This window comes from Chlorocebus sabaeus, chromosome 22 (genome assembly GCF_047675955.1).
Source record: "Chlorocebus sabaeus isolate Y175 chromosome 22, mChlSab1.0.hap1, whole genome shotgun sequence".
In the NCBI taxonomy this organism is placed as follows: domain Eukaryota; kingdom Metazoa; phylum Chordata; class Mammalia; order Primates; family Cercopithecidae; genus Chlorocebus; species Chlorocebus sabaeus.
The window spans coordinates 47,047,727-47,063,046 of NC_132925.1; the positions used below are offsets into that span (position 1 = coordinate 47,047,727).

At 50.6% G+C, this 15,320-nt stretch overlaps 2 protein-coding genes and 1 long non-coding RNA gene across 5 annotated transcripts in view; 2 read left to right on the top strand and 1 right to left on the bottom strand.

Annotated features, from left to right (window-relative positions):
- MCM2 (minichromosome maintenance complex component 2) overlaps nt 1-7,193 on the top strand; it is a 33,005-nt gene extending 25,812 nt beyond the window's left edge. For 2 of the 3 annotated variants that reach the window (XM_073009805.1, XM_038003463.2), the window contains exons 10-17: nt 740-833; nt 1,752-2,002; nt 2,163-2,289; nt 2,840-2,952; nt 3,897-4,148; nt 5,539-5,721; nt 5,918-6,073; nt 6,494-7,193. In XM_073009805.1, the coding sequence (XP_072865906.1) occupies nt 740-833; nt 1,752-2,002; nt 2,163-2,289; nt 2,840-2,952; nt 3,897-4,148; nt 5,539-5,721; nt 5,918-6,073; nt 6,494-6,604 (1,287 nt within the window). In that variant the 3' untranslated portion in view covers nt 6,605-7,193. The remainder of the gene's footprint in view (nt 1-739; nt 834-1,751; nt 2,003-2,162; nt 2,290-2,839; nt 2,953-3,896; nt 4,149-5,538; nt 5,722-5,917; nt 6,074-6,493) is intronic. The other variant, XM_073009804.1, reaches the window with a different exon arrangement.
- On the bottom strand, nt 6,893-13,768 carry LOC140709825 (uncharacterized). Its single transcript, XR_012090555.1, has 2 exons — nt 13,630-13,768; nt 6,893-7,392 (listed from the first exon to the last, which is right to left on the bottom strand). It is a non-coding gene; the product is annotated as an uncharacterized lncRNA (long non-coding RNA).
- Nucleotides 13,769-13,993: 225 nt separating this feature from the next.
- Nucleotides 13,994-15,320, top strand: part of PODXL2 (podocalyxin like 2) — a 43,298-nt gene continuing 41,971 nt past the window's right edge. The window contains exon 1 of the mRNA XM_038003465.2: nt 13,994-14,112. Within this exon, the coding sequence (XP_037859393.2) occupies nt 14,043-14,112 (70 nt within the window). The 5' untranslated portion in view covers nt 13,994-14,042. The remainder of the gene's footprint in view (nt 14,113-15,320) is intronic.

Consider the following 15,320-nt stretch of genomic DNA (forward strand, 5'->3'; position numbering starts at 1 on the left):
TTCTGAGCTCCTTTGTCCTGTAAAGAGGGAAGGATGTGGGTGTGGCCAGTGCAGGGGGGTATGAAGGATGAAAGTCATCAAAACACGGCTGTGCTGCAGGTAGAGTTGGAAGCAGTCTCCCACAAGCAAGAAATGTCTTTGATGTCTCTGATTCTATCTTTAAAATTCATGAAGATTTTGCTCTCTCCCTGTCTCTTTCTTTCTCTCTCACACACACACTGAAATAGAGAGAAATGTTCCAGTGACTCACCAGTTAGAATTACTTCCTGGTGGACACATCTCCCAGATGTGCCACATTGAATGCATTGATGAGGCAGGCACTTGCATGAACTGTTGCATTTGTACCCACCCTTCTGTGAGTTGGGTGTTGCCATCTCTCTTTCCAACATGAGGAAACTGAGGCTTGGGGTAGGCCAGTGCCATGACAGACCTGGTTCTCATCTCGTTTCTGCTCTTGGTCTGTGATCTTGGGAAAGGCCTTTCTGAAATATGTCAAGATTAGGGGTTCAGATTAAGGTTCTTCTAATCTCCAAAGTTCTGTGATTCTTGGGAAGAGCAAACTAATGAAAAGCTTTAGAGTCGGGCATGACTTGATACCAGGGCCTGATGCAGTTGCAGCAGTTGTGGAAGTGGGTATCTTTGAGCTGGGGATGTCCTGGTTCCCTGATGCCAGAGCATGTGGGTGACCTACTCTGTGAGTATCTGTTCCCATTCCTGTCATTCTCCCTCCCTTTCTCAGATCTTTGCCAGCATTGCTCCTTCCATCTATGGTCATGAAGACATCAAGAGAGGCCTGGCTCTGGCCCTGTTTGGAGGGGAGCCCAAAAACCCAGGTGAGCACCCGCCTTTCCTCTGCAGAGGTGTTAGCAGCTTTCTCTTTGAGGTGCCAGCATTCGAAGAATGAATGACACAGTGTTTTTAAAGCCTGGGTGCTGGGGAGAAAGAAGGCATTAAAAGATGGTCTGGCTGGGTGTGACTTGTTCTTCAAGGGAGAGGGTGGCCCTGAGTTGGGCATTCTGGGTGTCGGGCTGTTGGTCAGGGAGCCAGTGTCTGCCTGCTTTTGTGATTTAAGCAAATGAGTCTTTGCTTCTCTTCTATTTAAAAAATACTTTGTCTTTTAAAAAACTGTTTTAAGTACAAAAATACTATTGACACATGGGTATGTATTTATATTACACTTTTATAGAACACTAAAAGTCACAAATGAGGCTGATCTCCCCATTGACCTCCCCTTCTCATCCTAGTCCCTCCCTTTGTGGCCATTTACAATTACATAGCAAACATAGCGTTTCATGACTACACGCGTTTATGTGTACAACCACAGCATCCCCTGTGTGTGCCCAGTGCTGTGCCTGTGCGAAGCGCACCCCGCCAAGCTCTCCCGCTCAATGCCACACTACGGCATCTTTTCTTGTTAGTGCATACAGAGCAAGTGCATTCTTTTAAATGACTGTATCGTGTCACCGGATAATGCAGTTTATTTAGCTCTCCCTTTGGAGAACACCTAGATTGTTTCTGGTATTTCACATTCGCCAAGGACATCTCATGCATCCCTCCTCTGCACCCATGTGTGTGTCCCTGGGAGTGCCCAGAGTGGGACTGCATGGCATAGGGTATTGTATTCCGTTCGAGAGAGACTGTGCCTTACCATTCATAACAAGTAGGCTGAGGAATTGGTGGAGGATGCAACTGTGCCCTCCTCCTCTCACTTCCCACTCTCCTCCTCCCCCGCTTCCACTCGTCCCCTCCAGGTGGCAAACACAAGGTACGTGGCGATATCAACGTGCTCTTGTGTGGAGACCCTGGCACAGCAAAGTCGCAGTTTCTCAAGTATATTGAGAAAGTGTCCAGCCGAGCCGTCTTCACCACCGGCCAGGGGGCGTCAGCTGTGGGCCTCACGGCGTATGTCCAGCGGCACCCTGTCAGCAGGGAGTGGACCTTGGAGGCTGGGGCCCTGGTTCTGGCTGACCGAGGAGTGTGTCTCATTGATGAATTTGACAAGGTGGGTCCCTGGGTCATGGAGGCTGATGGGACTCGGGGTGTGTATGTGGGCTTGGGCCTTAGTGAGGGTAATGGTGTTAATGGGATGCATTGGGACCTCATTGGAGACTTAGTGGTAGGAGCACGAACCATGCTAAGGGCCGGCCATTTTAATCTTGCAGATGAACGACCAGGACAGAACCAGCATCCATGAGGCCATGGAGCAACAGAGCATCTCCATCTCGAAGGCTGGCATCGTCACCTCCCTGCAGGCTCGCTGCACCGTCATTGCTGCCGCCAACCCCATAGGTGCAGCAGGCACCCTGACTGCTGGGGCTGGGGTGGGACACAGGGAGGTCCCACCTGCTTGAATCGGGAGCCCACTGGGTCCCCAGGAGCTGATCTGAGGAAGTCACTGGGCAGCAGAGGGTTCCCCTCTTCTGCATATCCTGCCAGAGTGGGGAACAGTGAAAGTGGGACCTGGGACACCTGGGTTTCCTGTCGAGTCATGTTCCTGGATCCACCTTGGATGTTCTCAGAAAGCATGGGAGGACAGCCCAGTGCCCCACTGGCCGGGATGGAGTTGGCTGTTGGTTTCAGCAGTGAATGCTTGAAGAACCCAGGCTCTGTCACCCACTGTGTTCTTGGTTTTTCCTTCCGGGGAAGCAGTTATGCTTTCTGTCTAAACTAGGCTATTTTGGGCATTGCTTAGGGTAAGCTCTTTGCTGTCTCAGACAGCAGGTGCTAAGTACCCACCCATGTCTTCCTCTTCCACTGCCCTTATCCCCTTCTGCCATCAAAGCAGCCTGGGGTCGGATAGGGGAATCCACCCTGATAGAGATGCTCCCCTGTTTTTTAGGAGGGCGCTACGACCCCTCGCTGACCTTCTCCGAGAACGTGGACCTCACAGAGCCCATCATCTCACGCTTCGACATCCTGTGTGTGGTGAGGGACACCGTGGACCCAGTCCAGGTAACAGCTTGCATGTGCCCGGTTTCCATGCACTGTGGTTTGGGGACCTCAGGTGAGGCTTGGTGTCATACAGTGTGCCCAGCACAGGGGACGGGCGCTGCAGGGGCAGTAACCTGTTTTCCAGGCCTGTTCCCTCAGTCTCTTTTCATGTCCAGAAGTCACCCTGATTTCTCTTTCCTTCACAGCACTCCCAACCCCCACCCCGAATAACCCACAATCCACCAAATCCTGTTGTCCCAACTCCTGAACCTGCCCACCTCCCTCGCTTCTGCCTCTGACCTGAGGCACTACCATCATCTGAATTGGCCTCCTGGCACCCACGTAGACTGTCTTCCAGCTGAAGGCATAAATCAGATCAGCCCCATCCTTAACAACTGCTCGAGGCTTTCTGCTGTCACCAGAATAGAATCCATGGTCCTCCCCTCCAGCCTGCACCCACCCTCTCTGCAGCTACCTCCTCCTCGCTCCCTTCTCTCACCTGCCCCTGCCCTTCTGTCTCTCAAAACGGCCAAGCCTTGGGGGCTCTCTTATGCTCCTTGCTCCTGGCACATGCGCTCCCACACTGTCACGTGACTTGCATCTCAGCATTGTCATCTCAGTTCTCTGTCCTTCAGGGATGAGCTTTGCCGGGCACCTTTAGCTAGAGGCATCTCCTTGGTCCCTTGATCCCATCACTCTATTTTTCTTCTGAGCATACTTTCCATAATCAATTTTTAAGACTATTTGTTTCCTGTCCCTTTGTGGAGGTGGGCCCTGTGGGGACTCTGTCCCATTGTCTGGTTTGCCCCCCACACCCAGAACTGCCCTGCACATGGTCAGTGTAGTCAGTCTTGTTGAAAGAGCGTCACCCTTGTAGGGCACACACGCAGCTCTTCTCCAGCCACTGACCTCCCCAAGGTTGTGCACACCCACAGTCAGACCCACCCTCTCATGGCTTGTCTTAGGATGAGATGCTGGCCCGCTTCGTGGTGGGCAGCCACGTCAGACACCACCCTAGCAACAAGGAGGATGAGGGGCTGGCCAACGGGAGCGCCACCGAGCCCGCCATGCCCAATACATATGGTGTGGAGCCCTTGCCCCAGGAGGTCCTGAAGAAGTACATCATCTATGCCAAGGAGAGGGTCCACCCAAAGCTCAACCAGATGGACCAGGACAAGGTGGCCAAGATGTACAGTGACCTGAGGAAAGAATCTATGGTGAGAGCCCAGGAAGAGCTGGGAGGTGCGGTGCAGAGAAGGAAGTGCATTGTGAGCCTTCTGACTGATGTAGCAGGGGCGGCGGCCGGTCAGTCCAAAAGGTGCCAGAGCAGGGAGGCATTAAAAAAAAATGAAGGTGCCAGGCATGGTGGTTCACGCCTGTAAATCCCAGCGCTTTGGGAGGCCGAGGCGGGAGGATCATGTCAGGAGTTTGAGACCAGCCTGACCAACATGGTGAAACCCAAAACTTAGCTGGGCGTGGTGGCACACACCTGTAATCCCAGCTACTCAGGAGGCTGAGGCAGGAGAATCACTTGAACCTGGGAGGCAGAGGTGGCAGTGAGCTGAGATCGCACCTCCGCACTCCAGCCTGGGTGACAGAGTGAGACCCCATCTCAAAAACGAAAAACGAAGGTTGGGTACAGTGATTCATGCCTCTAATCCCAGCACTTTGGGAGGCCAAGGCAGGAAGATTGCTTGAGGTGAGTTCAAGACCAGGCTTGGCAACATAGTGAGGCCCTTTCTCTACAAAAAATGTTTTAAAACTTAGCTGGGCCTGGTGGTTTGTGCCTGTAGTCCCAGCTACTCAGGAGGCTAAGGAAGAAGGATCTACTTGAGCCCAGGAGTTCAAGCTACAGTGAGCTATGATGGCACCACTGCACTCTAGCCTTGGTGACAGAGTGAGACCCTGTTTCAAATAAAAAAAAAAATGATAGGTATTAATATATACCTTAACCATTTTGTTTTAGATGAAATTTAAATGTGCATTCATTTGTCTCGGTATAGGGCTGGGGCCTTAATTGTTGACGTGCTTATTAAGTTCCATATTGACTTTGTGTAAATGTCACGCAAATGAACAAAAGTTCTTTGGCTCATTCATAGTGGAGCGGAAACTTAAAGGCAGCTTGCAAGCCATGGGAATGCCGAGTTCTTGTAGATTGCTGCCTCAGCCACACCCAGTCAACACAGCAGCTTTTTAAATTTCTGCCTCTTAACTTTACCAAGTTTTTTCAGATCATTCAATTTAGTTTTCCTACAAACAACTACTTTTTTTTGCACTTACATTGCACAGGATTATTCGATATTTAGTGTGTGACAATAACCAATACAGCTTGCCACAAATATAACAGCCTCTGAGATGTATAGAAGTCAGCTGGCGGGAGCAGAACTGTGCAGGTGTGATGGTAAGCATGGAGCGTCCATCAGCATCCTCCAGTTTCGAGGAGGGATAGGAAGTGTGCATTCACTGGGCAGCGCAGTCAAGCATTCTGCATTTCTGCTGTGGCGCCGTCAGATGGGTCGTCTTGGCTCTGGGTGCTAAGAGCGCCGATGTTTTATTTTCCTTGCCTCTCTTTCCTGCCCGTAAAAGATCTGACGTGCTTCTCTCCAGGCGACAGGCAGCATCCCCATTACGGTGCGGCACATCGAGTCCATGATCCGCATGGCGGAGGCCCATGCGCGCATCCATCTCCGGGACTATGTGATCGAAGACGATGTCAACATGGCCATCCGCGTGATGCTGGAGAGCTTCATAGACACTCAGAAGTTCAGCGTCATGCGCAGCATGCGTAAGGTAGGTGTGTTCCGAGGTAGGGGCTTGACGGGCAAGCTCAGAGAAGGAGGCCGGCCACACGTGGGTATCCGAGGCTCTGGCCTGGACGTGCACCCAGCAGCAGCAGCCTGTCTGACCTGGGTGCTAGCACATCGGGTAAAGAGAGTGTGGCAGGCATAGTGGGAGCGGGTGTTTGACTGAGGCTTTTTTCCTGCAGACTTTTGCCCGCTACCTTTCATTCCGGCGTGACAACAATGAGCTGTTGCTCTTCATACTGAAGCAGTTAGTGGCAGAGCAGGTGACATATCAGCGCAACCGCTTTGGGGCCCAGCAGGACACTATTGAGGTTCCTGAGAAGGACTTGGTGGATAAGGTATGGGCCCAGAAGGGAGGTGAGGGTCGGGGTTTGCTGCTTTGGGAGCTGCCAGTCCCCTGAAGGGGCTCCGTCATACTGGGTCGTGAAGTGGGTGGGCCATTTATTGAATGCTTACAGTCTGTTGAGTCCAGTTCTGTGCCTGTAGTCTGACAGCAGGGGAATGAGGTGAGTCTTGTTACTGCCTTCCTGTTGTACAGAGGTGGAGACAGATACAGGGCAGCCAGATAACTTGTCTCAGTTTACATGCGCAGCTTGCACAACAGAGATTTGAAGCCCCTTAATCGGCCTCTCCACTCCTGGATATTTTCCTCCCATAAATGGAGGTGATGGTGTCTGAAAGTGCATTGTAACTGGGGTGCTCTGGAAACAGCCTGTTCTCACACCACTGATGGCTCACTGGACACTTCCTCCTTGCAGGCTCGTCAGATCAACATCCACAACCTCTCTGCATTTTATGACAGTGAGCTCTTCAGGATGAACAAGTTTAGCCACGACCTGAAAAGGAAGATGATCCTGCAGCAGTTCTGAGGTCCTGCGCCATCCACAAAGATTCCCTGGGAGAACTTGGGGTGCTAGGGTCAGGGCTTGTAGCAGGATGTCTGGCTGCACCTGGCATGACTGTTCGTTTCTCCAAGCCTGCTTTGTGCTTCTCACCTTCTGGGTGGGATTCCTTGCCAGTGTGTCTTACTTGGTTGCAGAACATCTTGCCATCTCCTAGTGCTTTGTCTCCACTCAGTACCTTGGATCATAGCTGTGAGTTCAGGATGCCTGCGCGTGGTTTAGGTGTTAGCCTCCTTACGTGGATGTCAGGAGAGCTGCTGCCCTCTTGGTGTGAGTTTCGTATTCAGGCTGCTTCTGCAACCTTTGGCCAGAGAGCTGGTTGAAGATGTTTGTAATCTTTTCAGTCTCCTGCAGGTTTCTGTGTCCCTGTGGTGGAAGAGGGCACAACAGTGCCAGCGCAGCAGCCTGGGCTCCTAAGTCGCAGGGATGGGATGTGAGTCATGTGGATTATCCACTCATTACCAGCTGCCATTGCTGCCTGTTTCCCCACTGTTATTCGTGCATTCAGTTTGGTTTCTGTAGTTTTAATTTTTAATAAAGTTGAATAAAATATAAACGCTGGTATCTGTTGGCTTCCATTCTGCTTTAATAAGTAACCTGGACTTCCTCTGAAGGCCCTTTCCACCTTCTCCCTTTAGAGTTCTATAGGAGATAGGTTGGGTTAAAAAAGCTGTTTTGTTTGTGGATGTAGAGAAAGCAAAAATGATATGGATGTCCCCATGGAACTTGGTTTGCTGTTACTGCCACTGTGATATCTAAGTGGAATTCATGGAAATCTTAGTTAGACATATGTATAGAAGGACTAGAGGTGGTGTAGCCCACCTCCCAATGGGGCAGTACCATCCACCACCTCACCCAGAGATGCTGATGGGCTGCCAGAGCGATTGCAGTTCCCAGATGGGGTTCTGACATCTGTCTTGTCCAAGTTTTCCCTTCTTGAACTTTTTTTTTTTTGAGGTAAGTTCTCAATCGCCCAGGCTAGAGTGCAATGGTGCAGTCATAGCTTACTGCAGCATCGACCTCCCAGGCTCAAGCAATCGTCCCGAGTATCCTGGACTACAGGCATGCACCACTACGCCTGGCTAATTTTTTTAAGTTTTTGGTAGCAATGAGGTCTCACTATGTTGCCCAGGCTGGTCTTGAACTGGCCTCAAGCGATACTCCCACCTTGGTCTACCAAAGTGCTGGGATTACAGGCCTGCGCCACCATGTTGAGCCTGGAGTGACTTTTTAAAGGAAAAGGTGCTGGCCACAGGAAAACGGGCTGAAGTATAGGGCGGGGCAAGGATTGTGGCCAGAGTCTGGGTCACACAGGACTTGTGCTCTAAGGAGGTTCTAGTCCGGCACAGCAGGCAGCCAGCAAGAGGGTGTTGAGGACAGCAGCGGTCCAGCAGTCTTGGAGAGCTGGCTGGCTACCAAATCATACTGAGAGGAGAAAGGGCGAAAGAGTGGAGACTTGGGTGATGGTGGAGATGGGGGAAAGTGGACATAGGTGTATTTTGCAGGTAGATTAGACAAGATTTAGTGATGAGTAAGATGTAGGGGTGGAGCAAAAAGGAAAAACCCTGGATGACCAGGTATGTGGCTGGGGAAATAGGTTGAAGTTTAGTAGGGAAAGCCGGGAGCTTCGTTTCAGACATGTTGGCTAGACAGGCCTTTTAGGTCTCCAAGTAGAAATGTGAAGTCTGCAGGCAGGTTGAGTCTGGACCACTGAGCAGAGGTGTGGGCATAAGGGGCAGTCATCATAGCTGCCACAGAGGCAGGCCACTGAGCAGAGGTGTGGGCATGAGGTGCAGTCATTGCAGCTGCCACTGTGGGGCTGAGTGCCATCACCCCCAGAGTGCATAGAGAAATGATCCGGGCTGGGTATGGTGGTTCATGCCTGTAATCCCAGCACTTTGGGAGGCTGAGGTGGGTGGAGCACAAGGTCGGGAGTTCAAGACCAGCCTGGCCAACATGGTGAAACCCTGTCTCTGCTAAAAAAATACAAAAATTAGTTGGGCATGGTGGTGTGTGCCTGTAATCCCGGCTACTCGGGAGGCTGGGCAGGAGAATTGCTTGAACCCAGGAGGCGGAGGGTGCAGTGAGCTGAGATGGTGCCACTGCACTCAGTCTGGGCGACAGAGCAAGACTCCATCTCAAAAAAAAAAAAAAATCTAGAAGGCTACGTGACACCCATCATTTGAAACAGCAGAGGAGACAGGAGGAAAATGTGGCAGAAAAACCAGGGGAGAAGGGTGTTTGTGGAAGCCAGAAGAAGAAGAAATTTCCAGAAGATTGAGGTCAGTTGGCCAATGTAGCTGAAAGATCAGGTGAAATGACAAACCTGCCCACTACCATGTTTCATTGAATGTAAGATGCCATTGAAGATAACAATCACCATTTTATGTGCTTCTGAAGAAAAAATGTAAACATTTATAATGATGTCATCAACCTTCAGACATCCTTATTTATTTATTTAGAGACTGAGTCTTGCTCTGTCGCCCAGGCTTTCTCTGTCACCCAGGAGTACAGTGGTACAATCTCAGCTCACCGCAACCTCCACCTCCCAGATTCAAGCAATTCTCCTGCCTCAGCCCCCTGAGTAGCTTGGATTACAGGTGTGCGCCACCATGCCCAGCTAGTTTTTTTTTTTTTTTTTGTAGTTTTAGTAGAGACAGGGTTTCACCATGTTGGCCAGGCTGGTCTCAAACTCCTGACCTCAAGTGATCCACCCACCTCGGCCTCCCAGAGTGCTGGGATTACAGGTGTGAGCCATCGTGCCCAGCCAGACATCCCAGTTTAGATGTGCACCTTTGAAATACAAGCTTTGTGGTAATGTGGGAGTTGCTGTGGCCTCGTCCAGCAGTTTCAATCCCTTGGTGACAGTGGAAGCCAGGTTGGAGTGCAGGTAGAATAAACGGGAGGTGAGGAGGTAGAAATTGCACATGGAGAAAACACGTGAGAAGTTTGGCTCCGAGGAGCGTGTGAAATGGGACAGCCAACAAGGTATACAGGACCACAGTGAGGCTTTTCCATTGGTGTTTACTCTAGGACTGGAAAATTAGATTTTTTTTATTCTTGCGATATAATTTATTAATGGATTAATTTGAAAGATAATTATGAGTGAAAAAACAAGATGCCAAAGGATGTGATACATATATGTAAACATTAATATACCGATATTACATAATGTGTGTGTGTATATATGTGTGTGTGTGTATGTTAAAGATAATATATGCCAGCGAGGTGGCTTATGCCTACAATCCTAGCACTTTGGGGGGCCAATGTGGGTGGATCGCTTGAGCCCAGCCTGGGAAACATAGTGAGACCTCATCTCCACAAAAAATACAACAGTTAGCTGGGCGTGGTGGCACAAACCTGTAATCCCAGCTGCTCTGGGAGCTGAAGCAGGAGGATCAGTTGAGCCTGGGAGATAGAGGCTGCAGTGAGCTATGATGGTGCCCCTGCACTCTAGCCTTGGTGACAGATCAAGACCCTGTCTCAAACAAACAAAAAAACCCAAGACAAAATGTGAGCTTGGGTATTCTTGTGTTTTTTTACAGGTTGATTGAGATATAGTTTACATACCACATAATTTAAAATGTACAACTTGGCCAGGTGTGGCAGCGCACACCTGTAATCCCAGCTACTCAGGAGGCTGAAGCAGGAGAATCGCTTGAACCCGGGAGGAGGAGGTTGTGGTGAGCCAAGGTCATGCCACTGCACTCCAGCCTGGGCAACAGCGCAAGACTCCATCTCAAAAATAAATTAATTAATTAATTTAAAAATGTACAACTCAATGGTTTTATCACATTTGCAGTTGTACAAATTATCACACTTTTACATTTTCATCACTCCCCTCCTTCCCAAAAAAACCCATACCCATTAGCAGTTACTCTTCCTCCTCCCCCACCAGCCCTAGGCAACCACTAATCTGCTTTCTATTGCTAAAGATTTACCTATTCTGGACATTTCATAAAAATTGAATCATATAATATGTAGTCTTTTGTGATGGGCTTCTTTTCAAGGAAGAACCTTGAAATAATGTTTCATTATTCAAATAATGTTGAATAATGTTTTCAAGGTTCATCCATGTCGTAGCATGTGTCAGTACTTTCTTTCTTTGTATTGCTGACCAACATTCCATTGTATGGGTATGCTACATTTTATTTATACATTCATCAGTTGATGAGAATTTGGGTTGTTTCCACCTCTTCATTATTATGACTAACGCTGCTATGAACATTCCCATAATGTATTTGACTAGACATATGTTTTCTATGCTCTTAGGTATGTATTAGGAGTGGAATTATGAGATCATAGAGGTAACTCTTTTGAGAAACTGCCTATGTCCAAAGCAGCTGCACTGTTTTACATTCCCATCAGCAGTGCACGAGGAGGGTTCTTTCTCTACATCCTATATAACAAGTGGTCTCTCTTTTTTATTTTACCCATCCACCTTAGTGGGATGCGAAGTGGTTTCCTTTTTTTTGAGACAGAGTCTTGCTTTGTCACCCAGGCTGGAGTGCAGTGGTGAGATCTCAGCTCACTGCAACCTCCGCCCCCTGGGTTCAAGTGATTCTCGTGCCTTAGCCTCCTGAATAGCTGGGATTACAGGCATGAGCCACCACACCTGGCTAATTTCGTATTTTTAGTAGAGATGGGGTTTCTCCATGTTGGTCAGGCTGGTCTCGAACTCCCGACCTCAGGTGATCTGCCCCCCTTGGCCTCCCAAAGTGCTGGGATTACAGGGCATGAACCACCGTACCCAGCCTGAGAAGTGGTTTCTTATTGTGGTTTTGATTTGCATTTATCTGATGGTTAATGAGATTGAGCATGTTTTCTTGTGCTTATTGACATTTGGAGGAATGTATATTCAGATCTTTGCCCATTTTTAAAAATTGGGTTGTCTTTATTATTGACTTGTAAAAATTCTTTGTATATTCTAGATACATGATTTCCAAATGTATCTTCCCATTCTGTGAATTGCCTTCGCTTAATTTTTTTTTTCTTTTTTTGAGACAGGGTCTCACTCTGTCACCAAGGCTGAAGTGCAGTGGCACAATCATAGCTCACTGCAGCCTTGAACCCCTGTGCTCAAGCCATCTTCCCACCTCAGCCTCCTATGTAACTAGGACTACAGGTGTGTGCCACCATGCCTGGCTAATTTTAAAATGTTTCATAGAGATGGCCTCTTGCTTTGTTGCCCAGGTTGGTCTTAAACTCCTGGGCTCAAGTGATCCTCCCACCTCAGCCTCCCAAGTAGGTAGGATTACAGACATGAACCACCACACCCGGCTAATTTATTTATTTAGAGATGGGGATCTCACCAAGTTGCCAAAGCTGGTCTCAAACCCCTAGCCTCAAGTGATCCATCCTCCTGCCTCAGTCTCCCCCAGGTAGCAGGGATTCCAGGCGCACGCCACCATCCCCGGCAACTTTAGAGTTTTCTTCATTTAGATCTACATATCTGGTTTGGTTTATTCCTGGTTTTTAATAATTGTTGCTGTGATTGCAATCTTTTCTCCTACTACATTTTCTAAGTAGTTATTGAGGATACACAGAAAAGCTATTGATTTCTGTATGTTATCTTGTATCCAGCAATCTTGCTGAACTCATTGGTTTTCAATTATTTTGCCAACTGATGATCTTGCATTTCCTAGATAAACCTGCAAATAATGAGTTTTACCAAGTTTTCCCCCAGTACTTTCATCCCATTTCTTCTATCAGGCCTTGTTGCAGTGTCCCATATAGAACATTCAATCATTGTGGTGGTAGTGAGGATTCTTTTGTTCCATTCACTTAAAAGAGAAAGTTTCTAACGTTTCATCATTAAGTATGGTTTCACCATTAAGTACGATAATAAGGGTTTCTGGGAGATACCTTTAATGGAATTGAGGATGTTTCCTTCCATTTGTTGTTTGCTTCTAAGGTCTTTGTTTCTTTTAACAGAAAAACAAAACAAAAAACCAAAGGGATGCTCCTTTCATCCTCAGAGGAGGAAAGAAGAAGAGGGAAGCTGGGTGGACACACCCTGGATTTCTCTTTTCCAAGCCCAGCCGACAGCCACTTTTCTATTACCCCTAACACCCATCAAATAAAAGGTGCTACACTTTGCTCATGTTCTTTCTTTTGCCTGGAACCCATTTCTTCCCTATGCTCCTCCACCCCCAACTCCTATTTTTCCTAAGTATTAATATTTAGCCTGGAAGAGTCCCATGAGATCATCTCCAATGTCTGATGCTATCCCCCTGCATAGGGGGGTGAGGATATACTTTGAAAAAGCATATTCAATATAATGATTTGTTATTTTAAAGAAATGTTTTCCTAATATGCTATATATAAAGTAACATTCCACAAAATTATGGTTGCTGTATATTTAAGCTGCGGTAATTCTAAAAGGGTAGTCAGGGCTTTTCTCTCCCTTAAAGAGGCTGAGCTTCTTTCTCACTCAGGAACTCTATCAGTGGGCTTTCCCCTCTGCCTTGTACGTTCTCTCCCAAACCCAATCTCCTGCCTAATACCCACGCATCCTTCCAGATGCCAGCCAGCTTACCTTAAATGCTGTTTCTTCAAGAAGGCAAGCATAAGGTTCCCCTCTGTGCTGTCTCCCAGCCTCTTACACTCCTTAACAGACTACCAATTGCAATCATAGGAGCATTTTGTTTTGTGTATCCATTTTGTTTTTCAGTCTGTTTTCTCTACTAGTCGAAACTATGAGGACAAGGGATGTGCCTGTTTTATTTACCACTACAGTGCTTGGCACATTAAGGATCTTCAGTTGCCAAAATGGAGCACATGTTAGAGAAGTCAGCACTGCTCTCATAATCTAAAATCCCCCAGTTAGCAAATGGGGCAAGTGGGGCCCAGAGGTGAGAAGAGATTTCCTCAAGGTCTCGAAACCAGTCTGAACCTGAGCCGGACTGCCTGGCTCTAAACTCCAGTTCTTTGCTCTCAGGTTCGCCTTCAGGGCTCACCCAATCTAAGTACCCTGATAAGTCTTTCCTTACCCCATGCCTCTGTCCACCCTCAGTCATTTCCACGCGTCGTCCTCGTCCCATCAGTCCCATCTGCCGCAGTTGCCCACTCTGCTTCCCAGGGAACCGGTGACCGCTCGGGGAGACAGAAGCACCCGGGCGCGAGGTGCGAGGCCCGGGTCTGCGGGCGGCCGGGCCAAGCCCCCGAGCCTCCGCGGTGCTGATTGGACGGCCTGGCGCGGGGGGACGGGCGGAGGGGCGGCCCCCCGCGCGTCCGCTTAGTCTCCGCGGGGGCGCGCCCGCGGCACGCGGCCGGGCGGGGCCCGGCCTGAGTGACGGCCACGTGAACCAATGGGACGGGCGCGCGCGGCCGCCGCCGCCCGCGCGGCCCCTGACGCGGGCCCGGGCGCCGCGCCGCTGCGGCTGCGGGCGGCGACGGCTGCACCATGGGCCGGCTACTGCGGGCCGCCCGGCTGCCGCCGCTGCTGCCGCTCCTGCTGCTGCTGCTGGCTGGGGGTGAGTGCGCTCCGGGCCCGGGCGCGGGCGGGCGGGCGGCGGCGCGGGCGCGGTGCTGGACAGCTCCCCGGGCCGCCAACAAAGGGACCAGCGTGCGGCGAGGCCGGGAGCGAGCGTGTCCCGGCCGGGCCGCGGCGCCGCCCCGACACGCGCGCACGCGGAGTGGGTGCGTGGGGGGCCGCGGCGGGCGCCTGGCGTGCGGGGTGACCCCTTGACCGAGGCGCGGCGGTGAAGCTGGGACACAGCACGGTGGTCCCCACGCCGTGGCTCGCAGGGGCAGGTGCGCAGGCTACTGCCTCGCAGGCCGGTGGGACGCGCACGTGTGGGTGTGCATGTGTGTGCGTGTGCATGTGTGTGTGCGAGTGTGTATTGTGTGCCTGCGCACTCGGGGGAGGGGGCGTGTGTGACAGCTACGCGGGGAGGAGGCTGCATTGTGAGGGTCCCAGGGGCCGCCGGCGGAGTGTGGGGCGGTTCGCTGAGGCGCGGGTGGCTGTTTACGCATGGCGTTGCCGGGAGGGAGTGTGAGTGTGTCACGGTGAATGGATATTCTCCACTGTTCTGGGCGACTCGATTAGGAGCTGACAAAAACGGGCGTACAGCCACAGAAGGCCCGTGACAGCACACGGCGGGAGGCTCCCACGCAGCTCACACACGAGGGAGGTGTGAGACTCGGATGTGTGGTTTCCATTCAGCAGCGACGCCGGGCGGCGGGCCGTGTGGGTGCGTGGCGGGCTGGGGGTGTGGCACAGGTGTGAAAGGGATCTGTCTGCCTGAGAGAGAAAGAGACGGGCCTCCTGATGGCTTCCAGCGCAGACGGGGATTTAGTGGAGGGGGTGTGTAGGGAGGTGGGCATGGGGTGTGACAGCCCATGAGGCAGGCGGCCACTATGGAAATGGCGGGGAGAAGGGCTGTCTGCAAAGGTGGGTCAAATAAGGTCATAGCTGAGCAGCTCCTGCACACAGTGGCGCAGCAGAGGGAGTGTGTTACGGTGTATGTTAAGGTGTGACTGGTGCTGCTGGAGGAGTACCCGGATGAGCAAGTGTGCATGTGTGCCTGTACACACTCCGGATGAGCAAGTGTGCGTGTGTGCCTGTACACACTCCGGATGAGCAAGTGTGCGTGTGTGCCTGTACACACTCCGGATGAGCAAGTGTGCATGTGTGCCTGTACACACTCAGCCAGCTGTGAGTAACTTCACTTCTAATGCA